This window comes from Pan troglodytes, chromosome 17 (genome assembly GCF_028858775.2).
Source record: "Pan troglodytes isolate AG18354 chromosome 17, NHGRI_mPanTro3-v2.0_pri, whole genome shotgun sequence".
NCBI classification, from domain to species: domain Eukaryota; kingdom Metazoa; phylum Chordata; class Mammalia; order Primates; family Hominidae; genus Pan; species Pan troglodytes.
The window spans coordinates 66,779,980-66,796,025 of record NC_072415.2 but is presented as its reverse complement, the minus strand read 5'-3'; the positions used below and the strand labels follow the sequence as shown (position 1 = coordinate 66,796,025).

General features: G+C 35.9%; 1 protein-coding gene across 6 annotated transcripts in view; it reads right to left on the bottom strand.

Annotated features, from left to right (window-relative positions):
• WDR7 (WD repeat domain 7) overlaps positions 1 to 16,046 on the bottom strand; it is a 377,397-nt gene that overhangs the window by 292,799 nt on the left and 68,552 nt on the right. For all 6 annotated transcript variants that reach the window (XM_009434062.5, XM_009434059.5, XM_523934.7 and 3 more), the window contains exon 14: positions 4,816 to 5,030. In XM_009434062.5, coding sequence (XP_009432337.3) covers positions 4,816 to 5,030 — 215 coding nt within the window. The remainder of the gene's footprint in view (positions 1 to 4,815; positions 5,031 to 16,046) is intronic.

Below are 16,046 nucleotides of genomic sequence, written 5' to 3'. Positions count from 1 at the left end.
AAAAAGAATTTCTTAAAGGATAACTTTACAAACAACTCTCAATTTCTATCTTGTAATTCTATACCAAGATTTTGCAATGCATTACCAGTAGTCAAAATGTACTAAGTATAATTCATTCATTTTTCTCATTCATTAATCCATTCAACGAATAGTCATATTTTTAAAAAGAGTCAGTTGGCTAGAACTGGAATAATCAAGGATTGAAGAATAAAATTAAATGAGGGAAGCATATGTCTGATCACATAGAGTTTCAGAGGCAACTGTAAAAAGTTTGAATTTTGTTTTAAAGATGACAGGAGGCCACTGGAGTTTACCTGCCCAAGGTCACCCACGGCTAGCAAGTTATAGAAACATAATTTGAATACAGACATGCCTGTCACCAGTACCCAGGCTCTTAACCACTCTTTTGAACTGCTTTTATAAAAATAAAGCAAAAGCCATTCCACCAGAGAACTATACTTACAATCTTGATATTAACAATGCTATCTTCTGATGTAGTTGATATTAACAATGCTATCTTCTGATGTAGGGGTCGGCAAACTATGACCCATGGGCCAAATCCAACTCACCACCTGCTTCTGTAAATAGTTTTATTGGAAAGCAGTCATGCTCATTTCTTCACATATTGTCTATGCCTGCTTTCACACTATAAAGCAAAGTTAAGTCACTGTGACAGAGACAGTCCACAAAGCCTAAAATATTTACTCTCTAGCCCTTTATAGAAACAGTTTGCCAATCTTTGTTCCATCCAACTGTCTTTAGGTGCATCAGTTGCTAATTGGGGACAATAAGAACTACCTCACCTATTTGCAGTGACAATTCAGGAAAAGAGCATATCTGAAAAAAATCAAATGACAGCAGGCACCCAAAAACGTGAACTGCAGTCTAAGTCAGGCTCTACACTCCAGCACCTATTTAGGAAAAAAATAATACCATCTCTATTTTATCTCACCATCATGTCACTTATTTCTCAAAGGTATTTTGCTGACTTGCACACACCCCAACTCCTAACACTACCAATAAGATGCACGTCTCCTATTACAATCATCCTCAAAGCCTATTCCATGGCCTGTACATTCCTGTTAATAGCACTGCCATTCTCCCCTCAGCCGGGTTTTGGTTTCTGAAATAATCTTGAACATCAAACTCTTCAAGACCAGAGTGAAATCCTATTTATTCAACTTACGCAACAGCTTCCTAACCATCCGCTTTTCCACATTTCCAGGGCCTAATCCTATTTCCAGTCCCCATGACCTCTCACTTTATCATTCCAGTAACCTCACAATTCATTTCCCAAATCAATATTTGTAAGTGTCTTACATTAAAATGTTAGATATGACAAAATATTTCTTAAGCAATCAAAAGTATCCTTTTAAAAGTATTCAGCATCATGTCAGCACCCATTAAATTACATCCTCAGCTTTGCATTCAAGTTCTTCTACGACACAATTCTAATTGACACCTCAAACTAACTTCCTACTAAATTTCTTGAGCAATTACCATTTTTCACTAGTATGTACCATACTCTATGTGTAGTTATACTACAATGCAATATAGTTATACTACATTGAGTATTGGAAATAAAAAGATGAAAAACTGAACCGCTGTCCTGAAGAAGTTTAAAATCTAGTAGCGAAGACAAATATAAAGAACAAAAAATACCCCATACAAAGGGAAAAGTGTTTTGGGAAACGTATGAACAAAAAAAATGTGAGCATAAAAAGAATGTAAGAACTAACTCTGCCAAAATGGGTGGAGGGGCTAAGGGTTGGTAATGGCTTCACTGTCCTGAGGAAGAGTGAGATTAAAAAACAAGGGTAGGGAAGGGAAAAGAGGGATAGGATAGAGGATGCAGGATTCCTGCTATTTCAAGCTTTTTTTTTTTTTTTTCAAAAGCAGTGGTTTTAAACCAGGGGCAATTTTTGCCTCTTAAGGGAAATTTGACAACGTCTAAAGACATCTGATTGTCACAACTGGAAAGAGGAGGCTACTACCAGCATGATGTGATGTAGGTAGAAGACAGAAATGATGCTCAGCATCCTACTATATAGACTCCAGTCCTCCAACAACAAAGAATTACCTATCCCAAAATGTCAATCTGTCACACATGAGCTATCATGGTCTACAGTCAAAAGGAACAGGAATAAAGGAAAGGATAAAGTTGAGATAAGTCCAGGATGGGTTAGAACACTGATAATACAGAGAAGGCAAGGAAGGAGAATGAGTTATACCTACACAACTTCACTCACCAAAACCAAAGGAAGAATGCAAAACTGAGCAAAACTTCCTTTTGCAAAGGAAGACTGCAAGTTACTAATGAATGCTCCACATCTAAAGGTTCATGAACACAGCCTTGAGGCTGCAATGCAGGGGTCTTACGACAATCAGTTATGAGGCAATGGCAAAGACAAGGGCAAAACAGCGAAAGAAAAGGCTCTCTGCACTTTCTGTTCCACATCATCCAATTCAACACATAGTTATTGCACAGCAGCTGCTGCTAGATGTCATAGAAAAGCACAGAGATAAATAAGTCAAAAATCCCTGCTCTCAAAAAGACTGAATTTCAGTAGGGAGAATTAGATAAATATATAAGTTATCATAATATAAAGAAAAAATACATGTCATAAGAGAAATGCAAAGGGTTTCAAATATACACATTCTTGCAAAAGACTCATTCACAGTAATAAAGTATTTTACTTAATACCCTCTTGATCTTCTACTGTGAGAAAAAAATCACAGGATAGTAAATTCTCCATCTTTGTAAAGTTTTCAATGTCCAGTATAATTAACATAATTAGCAAAATAAAATATCTGTTACTTCCATATAGCCCTGATTGCTAACACTATGTTACCAAGACAAAAAGCAGCACTTTCTATAGAGTATCCCAATACAGGCTTCGCTTTCCATTGAAAGACTCATGTAAAAAATTAGATCCAATATCCTAGAGTAAGTCCTGTACCATTGAGAAGCTCTTAGTTGTTTGTTTTTTAACTTTGGGTGGGTTTATTTCTCCTGAGGTTAGAAAGCTATCCAGAGGACAGCTCTTTAAATATTCCCTTCAGAAGGAACCTCAAACTCAACATGAGAAAATAGTTAGAGAAATCCCTAATGGTCCAGCCAACATACATTTTTTATAAAGTGATTATCCTCCTGCAGCTTCAGCTTCCTAAGCCTTTTTCCTCCCTTCTATAATTGTTTTCCTTGTAGGCCAGGCAACAATTACCATTGCTACAAGACTAAGGAGGTTCACAAGCAATATATTTTACAATACATAAGTGTAGTGTCTCTGATATCTGGTGCTTTTATCACTAATTGCACTATAAAATACGCTATTAAAACAGGGACAAACAAGATTGTAAAAATCACATAATGGACCATGACCACTTACAAAAGCCATTCATAACTGTTACTGTACCACTTATTTTTCTTTAATTTTCAAGTTATATAATTATTTTTCCAAATTTTTACTTCTAGGGGATACCATCAAGAAAAAGAATATATCTGGGAGTTACACCACATGCATGCATGCTCTTAAACATATTGTTTTATAAATTTTCTCAAAATCAAATTACATATCATGTCAGAAAATGTGCTATGAACACCGAATTTCTAGAGACAGCTACAAGATTCCTTGGAAGTAACTGAAGGTATGGCCAATGCTTTCAGCTGTGATTTCTTCACAAACTTTAGGGTTTGCTACTGAAAGCACAGAGGAAAAATGTAGAACGATTTCACAGTTCCAGCTGTTGAAATATACAATACAACATAGCTGATAAACATTTATATCTTGAGGGAAGAAATAATGATCAAAGGGTGACATTACTGCGAATTACTGGAGGATGTGGGTCAGTGGAACTGCCTACAGTATTTCATGTGTCATCAGCACGCACGAACTCATGGTTAATTTTCAAGTCTGCAAATGAGCCTTTCAACCCCTTTACTATTTATTCACATGTCTAACCATTTAAAAAATGAAAATCAAGGAGAGACTAAAATTAAAAGTATTTGTGCCTATTCATTAATAACTCTAATGAATATTTAGATGGAACTAGAATTTTAAGTAGTGATTCAGATGAAATATTGAGATTGTCTCTAGGTTTCATTTATCCATTACTAGAGACAAACTAGTTCTAATTATACTACATGACACAAATACCACAGACCAAACAGTGGCTAGACTCTACAAAACTAAAGATAAGTAACCAATTCATGAATTGGGATTGGTTTTTTTAATAGGATAATCTTCTCTTAACTGAAGAAGTAACTTATACTTTATTAAGTGTCAGTAAGGAAAGTGTGTTTGAGCTTGGGTCTCAGAAAAATTTCAATACTTCTGCAACACCATCATACGTATTCTGAAACATTTTCTTAAATCTTTACAATGCCTTAACCTTACTAAAATCAGAACCTAATTTTAAAACAAATGATACATCACAATTACAGACATCTTAATTGTACCTAAATTACTTTTTTCCCTCCTTAGGACATTAGCTAGTGCTCAATCTTTCAACAGAAAGACTACCAAAAAGTAAGACAGATTACACACAGTTGGTTTGCCCTAATTTCAGAAACTAAAGTCACTTAATTCAGTCGGAAGAATTTTAAAATATTTGAATGGTAAGAATAATATACTTTTTCAAAATGCCAAGTACTTGAAAAACTCAAACCATGTTGGATAAACCTAAATGAAAATCAAAAGCTTATTTTTCAAGTGTCATTTCTCAAAAATTATTTTCTAAGATATGCCAAAGCCATGTTACTAAATGAAGTTAAATGGGGTCTACACACTTCATGAGCCCACATATAAAACTTACCTTGTCAGATGCCTCAGAAGCCAAGAGGTTAGTTGCAAGGGTTTGTAGCTTATGATGGGCCATATTTTTAAGAGCAGCAAGACTACGTCTCGTCATAGCTTGTTTTAGGTTGACTGCTGGATGACTAAGTGAATCAACAGCAGCAGGAACAGCTTCATCACAAGCGTTTAGAATCTCAACCGCTGTTATCCCCATCACACAACGATCCAATGCACCTGTGAGAAAAATATATTCACAAATATTTCATAATACTACAACATTTTGAATAGTTTAAGTAAAGAAAAAATGGTATGAAAAATTTTTAAGTAGAAACATGTTTTATCAATGCCTCCTGGAAATTTTTTTTTGTACTTCCTTCCTCTAACAATCTTCCATGTAGTACCTACCACCTCAATGAATTCCTCTCCCACAAAGTCCCTGATGCAACTTCCCAATAAAGTCAAGTTCAGAGCTAAGATTCCAACAACCTTCTCCAGGCTTTTCCACTCTTTCTACCTCCCAGATGGTTTTCTTGACTACTCCTGTCCCATCGCACCATTACAAACATTAAAATCTACGATTTGACCTTCCTCTAAGTTGTATATCAATCTTAAACGAAAAAAGTCTTACTAAAATTTGTTTTTTTCCTCCTTGAATAATTGCTGAACCTTCTGTAAGAAACTTCCACAAAACAGAAAAAATATTATAATTTCTACATTTTGTCTGCAAATTCTTGACTCTTACTCTCACCATCCAGCCAAATGTTTCTTCATATGTTTGTGGAAATTACCACTACTTCTACTTACAACTACTTTACTTATTTATTTATTTTTTATTTTTTATTTTTTTGAGACAGAGTCTCGCTCTGTCGCCCAGGCTGGAGTGCAATGGCGCGATCTTGGCTCACTACAAGTTCCGCCTCCTGGGTTCACATCATTCTCCTGCCTCAGCCTCCCGAGTAGCTGGGACTACAGGTGCCCGCCATCACGCCCAGCTAATTTTTTGTATTTTTAGTAGAGACAGGGTTTCACCGTGTTAGCCAGGATGGTCTCGATCTCCTGACCTCGTGATCCGCCCGCCTCGGCCTCCCAAAGTGCTGGGATTACAGGCGTGAGCCACCACGCCCGGCCTACAACTACTTTAAAGCTTCTTTATTTGGCTATCCTTTCCGTTTATCTCCATCTATGCATTTCTTGTCTAAGTCACAGCAAAAACTTCCTCCAATGTGAGCTTCACCACCTCCTTCACCCACCTTTCAAGCTCTTAATGTTACATTTTCAATGAGTTATTCTCTGGCCATCTTATCAAATTCTCCCTTTTCTGCTTTATTTTCTCCATAACACGAACACCAGAGAACATGCTATATGTTTAAAGTTTTTGTTATTTTTGACCTGCCTCTCTCCACCCAGAATGTAAACTACACAAGAGCTAGAGAGTTTCAGATGTTTTGTTCACTGTTGTATCCCTGGTACACTGAACAGTGCCCAGCACATTGGAGGCACAGAGTAACTATTTGTTGATTAAATGGAGATAGAGTTAGCAGCCTCAAAATACAGAGTTCTAACAAATCTATGAGAAAAAAATAAGCCAACAAAATAATGTTTAAAGAATATGAACAATCGAGAAAAGAAATTCAAATAGATAGTAATCATACAAAAAGATGTCAACCTCACTAATAATCAAAGAAATCAAATTGAAGCAATAATGAAATACTATTTATCTCTTACCGTACAGATATTCAGCATTCTCAAGTATGTAAGAAAACTGGTAATATACTTTTAGTACAAATAAAAATTAGTAATTTTTTTAACAAATTCTATTAAATTTAAAACTCACATTTCCTTTAACACAGGAATTCCTATTCTAAGATTATGCTAAATAATGATACCATATCCAAACATATATGTGTGTGGCTGGGTTATAAATGTATGTCTTAATCGTAATAGAAAAATTTTTCAGAAACCTAAATATCTATCATTAGTAGACTGTGTCAATAATTTATGATGTATCCACTAAAAGGAGTATTGCGAAGTTACAAAAACAATGTTTAAAAGGAAGCTCAGCTATATATATTAACATAGAATAAAAGCCATAATATATTGTTAAATGAAAATAACAAGTTAGAGAAGAGTATTCATAGTATAAAGTGGGGGAGGGGATATTACAGTCACAGAAAAATACTCTCAATAGATGTACACTACGTGGTTAACAGGATATATTTACATGGTTGAATTAGTATAGAACTTCATATTCTTGTACATGAAGATTTGTAACATATCAATTTTTTACAAATGTATATCATATTATGTTTTTAAATATTGTGGGAAAAGATAATTTTAAGTAAATTAAAGTTAATTCAATTTTGAAAATAATATGATATTCTTTCAGATATCTTAAAGTTTCACAGGAATAAATTTAGAATTTACTGCTCTAGCTCTTAATTCTCCATTAAATGTGGTTTGTAGTTATAATGGAAAGGCTTAAGTGACTTTCCCTTATTGATATCTAAAATAAAATCATTAATCAACAAATAAGTGAGAATATACTACCTGCAAAAGCTCCAAGTAACTAATTTGATCTCTGGTGTCAAAAGTTTATACTTCCTCTTCTCTTCTGAACAACCGAGCCCAAAGTTAGTAAATACACCTGAGCAAAGGTAGGAGTCCATGTCAGATAAGGGGCATGGTGGTGAAAAGCGGGCCTGCAGCAGCCCAGAGCAATATGTCAGAGGCTGAGAGGGTGCAGAGGGAAGCTAAACAAGAGGGAAGTGGTGGCAGCAGCTTGGCACAGGGTTCAGCCCCAGAAGCATGTGCATCAAGAGACACTGTTGGAACCTGAGTGGAGAGAGGAGGGAGTTCACACACTGACGCAGCCCAGTACAGATCCCAAAGGTGGGTCTAAGAAATCAACACATGAAAGCAACCTGGCACAGAAGGTTGAAGTCTAAGAGGTATGAAAAGGGCATCCATATGGTGAGGGGGGATGGGATGGGGCCCAAAGAGAGAAGAGGGCATCTATGCAGGTAGGCAGCTTTGCACAGGGTGCTGGATCCCAAAAGGGGAGAAAGGATGACCATGCTGGGAAGAGAGGACATCAGTCACAGGGTATCAGCCAGGATGGATAAAAAGCACATCCACACGAGGAGGCAGCATCATCTACTTCAGTTGTAAAGCAAGACAATGCTGAAAGAAAAAAAATATCCAGTGTGAAGGGACTCCCACTGACCAAATCCAAGACATCACATAAGAGTTTAGGAATGTAATCTGTTGTATAAAATAGAGATCCAACTGCAAATAAATGAGTAACTTAAATGTTTGATAAAGAAAAGCTATTTACATGGTTTCAAAGTATCTTTTCACAAAATGCTTACTAATTACAAAAAGAAAAAACATAACTTTGCAGTGAAGAAGCCAAAAAACACCTTAAGTGACCTAAGTAAACTCTAGTGATGAAACAAATTAAAATCATATGCCAACTGATAAGATGTAATGAGAAAAATGTCAGTTTCTTGCCAAAGATACATATTCTGAAAATAACCATGAGAAGACATCAGATAAACGGAAATTGGGAAACATTTTATAAAACGACTGGCCAGAAATATTCAAAACTTTCAGTCTTTAAGGTGAAGGAAGAACTAAGGAATTATTTTAAATTGAAAGGGGGATAGAACTAACCATGCACAATTCTAATCTGGATCTTTTTGCAGTAAAAGACTGTAGTGGAACAACTGGAAAAGTTGGAATAAAGTCTGAAGATTAAATGGTTGTAACATATCAATGGTAATTAACTTCCTGGGGTGAGAGAGAAATGTATACCCCAAGAGTGAGGGTCAAAACATTTGCACATAAGAAGACAATCAACAACACAAGGCAAAAAGAATAATAAACAGGCTGATATGGTTTCTCCCTGAGTCCCCACCCAAATCTCACCTTGAATTGTAATAATCCCCATGTGTCAAGGGTGGGACGAGGTGGAGATAATTGAATCATGGAGACAGTTTCCTCTATGCTGTTCTCCTGATAGTCAGTGAGTTCTCACAAGATCTGATGATTTTACAAGGGGCTTCCCCCTTCGCTCAGCACTCCTCCCTTCTGCTGCCCTGTGAAGAGGTGCCTTTCACCATGACTGTAAGTTTCCTGAGGCCTCCCCAACCATGCGGAACTGTGAGTCAGTTAAACCTCTTTTCTTTATAAATTAGCCACTCTCAGGTATTTATTCACAGTAGCATGAGAATGGACTAATACAGAGGTTCAAAAGATAGAAAAAAAAAATCCATTCCCAACTAAACCTGTTTTTAAAAATATCAGGGAAAGAGTGGACTCTGCCTGAATATTTAAAGATTTTGAAAATTCAAATTAGCAGAAAAGACTTCTGCTTCCAGCCAAGATGGAGTAATAGGAACTGAATTTACCCTTTTACATAAAATAATTGGGAAAAAAATAGATATAAGGATTTGAAACAATGCTTTTTCAGACAATCCTTAATTGACTAATGTCCATTGTCTGAACACTGACTAACATCCATTGTCTGAATAGCCTAACAGATTCCTTAAGTTGAAGACAGATAGCTTAGAGTACAGGCAGCTAGAGTTTGCAGAATAGACTACCAGGGTGAAGAAAGCTCCACAGAAACCTGCAGAAGGTCCTCCTTACATACTCGGCAGAGTACTGATTACTGTGTGACTATGAAGAAAGTACCCAAGGCCAAGGAAAGAACTACTTCAAAAGATTACAGGGTACAGTACCCAGGACTCAGACAGGATTGTGAATAGTACCTACTCTGACCAGCCAGGATGGAAACCTCAAATTCATGAGCCACTAGGTACAGTTCTCAGGAAGGTGTTCCATTTGCAGTGGATAATAATTAGCTCCACATTTAACCCTGCTCCAGCCCTACCTGACAAGGCAAGACCCAAAAGGATCAAACTGTTTCTCAGTAATTTAACTGTGTCCCATCAAGCAGGAGAAAGAAATAAAGGGTATTCAATTAGGAAAAGAGGAAGTCAAATTGTCCCTGTTTGCAGATGACATGATTGTATATCTAGAAAACCCCATCGTCTCAGCCCAAAATCTCCTTAAGCTGATAAGCAACTTCAGCAAAGTCTCAGGATACAAAACCAATGTGCAAAAATCACAGGCATTCTTATATTCTGATAACAGACAAACAGAGAGCCAAATCATGAGTCAACTCCCATTCACAATTGCTTCAAAGAGAATAAAATACTTAGGAATCCAACTTACAAGGGATGTGAAGGACCTCTTCAAGGAGAACTACAAACCACTGCTCAATGAAATCAAAGAGGATACAAACAAATGGAAGAACATTCCATGCTCATAGATAGGAAGAATCAATGTCATGAAAATGGCCATACTGCCCAAGGTAATTTATAGATTCAATGCCATCCCCATCAAGCTACCAATGACTTTCTTCACAAAATTGGAAAAAACTACTTTAAAGTTCATATGGAACCAAAAAAGAGCCTGCATTGCCAAGTCAATTCTCCAAAAGAACAAAGCTGGAGGCATCACGCTACCTGACTTCAAACTATACTACAAGGCTACAGTAACCAAAACAGCATAGTACTGATACCAAAATAGACATACAGACCAATGGAACAGAACAGAGCCCTCAGAAATAATACCACACATCTACAACTATTTGATCTTTGACAAACCTCACAAAAACAAGAAATGGGGAAAGGATTCCCTATTTAACAAATGGTGCTGGGAAAACTGGCTAGCCATATGTAGAAAGCTGAAACTGGATCCCTTCCTTATACCTTATACAAAAATTAATTCAAGATGGATTAAAGACTTAAATGTTAGACCTAAAACCATAAAAACCCTAGAAGAAAACCTAGGCAATACCATTCAGGACATAGGCATGGGCAAGGACTTCATGTCTAAAACACCAAAAGCAATGGCAACAAAAGCCAAAATTGACAAATGCGATCTAATTAAACTAAAGAGCTTCTGCACAGCAAAAGAAACTACCATCAGAGTGAACAGGCAACCTACAGAATGGGAGAAAATTTTTGCAATCTACTCATCTGACAAAGGGCTAATATCCAAAATCTACAATGAACTCAAACAAATTTACAAGAAAAAAACAAACAACCCCATCAAAAAGTGGGCAAAGGATATGAACAGACACTTCTCAAAAGAAGACATTTATGCAGCCAACAGACACATGAAAAAATGCTCATCATCACTGGCCATCAGAGAAATGCAAATCAAAACCACAATGAGATACCATCTCACACCAGTTAGAATGGCAATCATTAAAAAGTCAGGAAACAACAGGTGCTGGAGAGGATGTAGAGAAATAGGAACACTTTTACACTGTTGGTGGGACTGTAAACTAGTTCAACCACTGTGGAAGACAGTGTGGTGATTCCTCAGGGATCTAGAACTAGAAATACCATTTGACCCAGCCATCCCATTACTGGGTATATACCCAAAGGATTATAAATCATGCTGCTATAAAGACACATGCACACATATGTTTATTGCAGCACTATTCACAATAGCAAAGACTTGGAACCAACTCAAATGTCCAACAATGATAGACTGGATTAAGAAAATGTGGCACATATACACCATGGAATACTATGCAGCCATAAAAAAGAATGAGTTCATGTCCTTTGTAAGGACATGGATGAAGCTGGAAACCATCATTCTCAGCAAACTATCGCAAGGACAAAAAACCAAACACCGCATGTTCTCACTCATAGGTGGGAACTGAACAATGAGAACACCTGGACACAGGAACGGGAACATCACACACCAGGGCCTGTTGTGGGGTGGTGGGAGAGCGGGGAAGGGATAGCATTAGGAGATATACCTAAAGTAAATGACAAGTTAATGAGTGCAGCACACCAACATGGCACATGTATACACATGTAACAAACCTGCACATTTTGCACATGTACCCTAGAACTTAAAGTATAATTATATATATATATATATATAATTTAAAAAAGGTTAAAAAAATTTAACTGTGTCCCACAACAAAGCTCAAAAAAATTTACAGGAATACAAAAATATCCAATACCCAACAAAATAAAGTTCACGATATCTGGTGTCTAATAAAAAATTACAAGGCATGGCCAGGAGCGGTGGCTCATGCCTGTAACCCCTGCACTTTGGAAGGCCAAGGCAGGTGGATCACCTGAGGTCAGGAGCTCGAGACCAACCTGGCAAACGTGATGAAACCCCCCATCTCTACTAAAAATACAAAAAATTAACTGAGCGTGGTGGTGCCTATAATCCCAGCTTCTTGGGAGGCCTGAGGCAGGAGAATCACTTGAACCTGGGAGGCAGAGACTGCAGTGAACTGAGATTGGGCCACTGCACTCCAGCCTGGGCAACAAGAGTGAAACTCTGTCTCAAAAAAAAAAAAAAAATTACCAGGCATGTCAAAAAAATGATCAATACTGAGTGAAAAAAAAATCAAATCAAGAAAAACAAGCCCAGAACTGATAAACATATTAAAATTTGAAGACAAAGGCATTAAAAGTTATTATAATTATATTCCAGATGTTCAAAAGGTTTTGCATAGAGAAATAGAAGATATTAAAGTACCAAAATCAAGCTTTCAGAAATGTAAACTACAGTGTTTGGGATGAAAAATATACTAGATGGGAACAATTAGATTAGACATTATAGAAGAAAATATCAGTAAGCTTGAAGGCATAGCAATAGAAATTATATAAAATGAAACCAAAAAAAGTTTTTAAATGAAAATACCATCACAATGAGCTGAAGAACAACTTCAAATGGCTTAAAAGACATATAATTGGAGTCTCCAAAGAAAAGAAAAGAAAAGAAAATGGTGGGGAGAAAATATATTTGAATAAATTATGGCCAAAAGTTTTCCAAATTTGATAAAATCTACACAGCCACAGATCCAATAAGTATAACAAACCCCAAGAACAAGAAATAGAAAGAAAACCACAATCAAATTGCTCAAAACCAGTAATTAAGGAAAAAATTTAAAAGGAGCCAGAGAAAAGAAATGTTATATACAGAGGAAACATAAGGTTGACAGCAGATTTCTTGCTGAAAATAATGCAACCCAGAAGACAGCTGGAGTACAGACAGCAAAAGACAAAAACCTGTTGACCTAGAATTCTATACCTAGAGAAAATAGCCTTTAAAAATGAAGATAAAATAGAGTTTTTTTTCAAACATGCAAAAGCTGAAAGAATTCATCACCTGCAGACCTACACTAAAAGAAAAATTAAGTATTAGACAAAAGAAAAATGACTCCAGGCAAAAATCTGCATCTACACAAAGCAATAAAGAGCAATGGAAATGGTGACTACATAAGTAAATATGCAAGACTGCATTCTTATTACTCAAATTTCCTTAAAATATCATAGATACTTTTGTTTTTAAACAAAAAAAAAAAGGAAAGAAAAAAGCAATGTTCCAAGTGAGTGAAAATCACAAAAACAATATGGATGATACTAGCAAGAAGAATTGGGAGTGACCCAATTATTATTGACTAGAGCAACTGGTCTGTGTAAAAGAACAGTAAGAGGTAAAGACAGAAGGTAGGAAGGTACCACACTATGGAAGACCTTGTCTTGAAGGCTTTATGAACTAATATTGTTTATGGTTTATTCATTAAGACATTAATATGAAGCAAGTGTTGTCAGTGTTTTCTTTCCTAAGATTAATTTCCCGGCAGAGTAAAGGATGAATTAGAAGGTAGAAAGAGTAGGCAGGGTACCCAATAAAGATAGCCTAGGTATGGAAAAATATGGCCATAAATTACAATGGCACACTGGAAATAATAAAAAAGTAGTTGAGGGATACCTAATGGGAAAGACTTAGTGATTAATTGCATGGAGGGGTTGTGAGAGGAGGGAGTAGTAAGCACAGTCATATCTCCACTCTAACAACCCCTTCCTTCAAAAAGGGAAAATGGTAATGAAAATGGTAACTACAGAGGTAGGTAAATATGTAAGATTTCATAAAGTCAACCATTAAAAGATAAAAAAGAAACTCTCTGATTATACTTGGTTTTACCAAGGTTATAGTCAATTACCTCTTTTTCTTAACCCATTCATTCTCTCTGTCTTCCCCTGTCCTATAGCATGTTTTGTAACAGAATGAAAAGCAAAAATGTACAGAAAAGCTGATGATGTAATGGCAATATATAGTGAAATACAAATGTAAGATCTAATTTCCACTGTATTAGATACTACTGGCAAAGGGTCAAATACGTGAAGAAAACACTTGCTACTAAAACCCTCCACTAATAACAAAAGACTGAACTTCAATACTACCTCCTGATTCTCTTCAGCAATTTTAGTAACAGGAGAAAAACATCAATTTAAATGTATCAAAATAAAAGCATGAAAAACGTTTTCAAAAATTAGTCTTAAGGAAGAATAACAGTCACTAAGACTTTACTTGTATGACAATCTGAGCCCCTGAAACACATGCTTTTTGTTAGCCATGTTTTATATATGTTTTTCAAAAGACATACAAATATACATTAATTCATAATTCCCTGCTAGATTTTATTAGGTACTTAAGTTCAAAAAGATGACTCAAATGCATATTTCATGAAGTACATGCAAAAAGAGAAATATCAGAAAACATGGAGTGCAGAACATAAAAAGAAACATCACAGAACAAATAAATTCACAAGTCCTCATACACTAATTTCTGATAATATTTGTCAAGCATTAATGGTATTTGCATTTGTACAAGAACATCTAATAATTATACATAAGGAATAGAAATATGATGTGGGAATCACTTTTGTTGTGTAGCAAGAATGATAAAAAGAAGCCAGATGAGAATGTGGTTTAGGCTTGGTAATGGCTAGATAAGAAGAACATTTTGTAACATCAGTCATTACTTTCAGCATGCCTGTTTCCCAAACAGACAGGATTCTGACCTTGTCAAAGGCCTGTGAGAATGGCACTGCATACTTACTGGGAATATCAAATGTGAAGAATGAGACGGTTGATCCCAGAAGCACATCAACAGCTCCACAGAAACCACCTAGGTCAGTGACCCACCTTTAATAACTTCGTAAGAGGGAAGCAAGAGGTTCATCTGGCTAAATCTTGTTGCTAGTGTTTGGGTAGTTTTTTAACTATTTAGAGATGTGAAAGAATAATTTCCATGGCCATTACATCACTATTACATTGCTATTACATATAAGAAAATGTCACAATAAAAGAACAAAAGATTCTAGAACTCCAGCTCTCTACATTTTGTATTACTAGCTTTGACTGGATTTCACAGGGAACTATAAACTGAAAACACAAAGTACTCATTTGAAGGAAAAAAATGTTTAAACATGCTGCATAAACGTATAAAGGAAAGACACTTCAAGTGTTTTACACTAGAAACATCAGTATAACTCAAAACAATAACTAGAAAATTGCCCAATATGCAAAACAGGGTTAATGTGGTATGGCTGCATTTGGAAAAATACATTCCTGAAACACGAACAAGAGAGATCAACTATCTCCTCAGAGTTTAAATACATTTCATACATCAAACCCTGGCTGAATCTGATTTTTTCTAGCTTCATTTTTTATTTATTTAATAAATAAATAAATTTAATAAATAAATAATGTCAATACCTCCAGGATGTACCTTACTGACTCCCCAGGGAACTTTGTATCACTAGCTACAGCATGAACAGCAAGGAGGAAAAAAACAATGTATGCCTCCCATTATGGTTGAAATCCAAAATAAATCCAGCTTCTCTATAGCATTTATCTTGAATGTCATATTGACTGATTGTTTACCCAAATCTTCAGCATGTAATTTCAATATTACATGCTGTATTTTATCTAAATTGGGCTTAATTACACTAAACTGATTATAACAATAACCTCTTCCAGTACCCCTACAGTTAGGGCCTATTTGTCATTTCCTTCTAGAAAAATCACTAGAACAGTAACTTTGTCTATCAGTAAGGCCTCATTTGTAAATAATTTCATTTTATATTCTTCACAAATATATTTATAGTATCTGAAATATTCAAGTATTATCTAAGCATCAGAAAAGTTCAGAAAAATGATACTCTCTTCATCATACTTAATTTGAACAAGTCCTAGACACGTTTACTATACATTTTCACTTAATATATATCAGCTATTAATTTAATAGTTATAGGGTTTTTTTTTGTTTGTTTATTTTTAAGACAGAGTCTCTCTCTGTCTCCCAGGCTGGGGTGCAGTGGTGCAATCACAGCTCACTGTAGCCTCGACCTCCTGG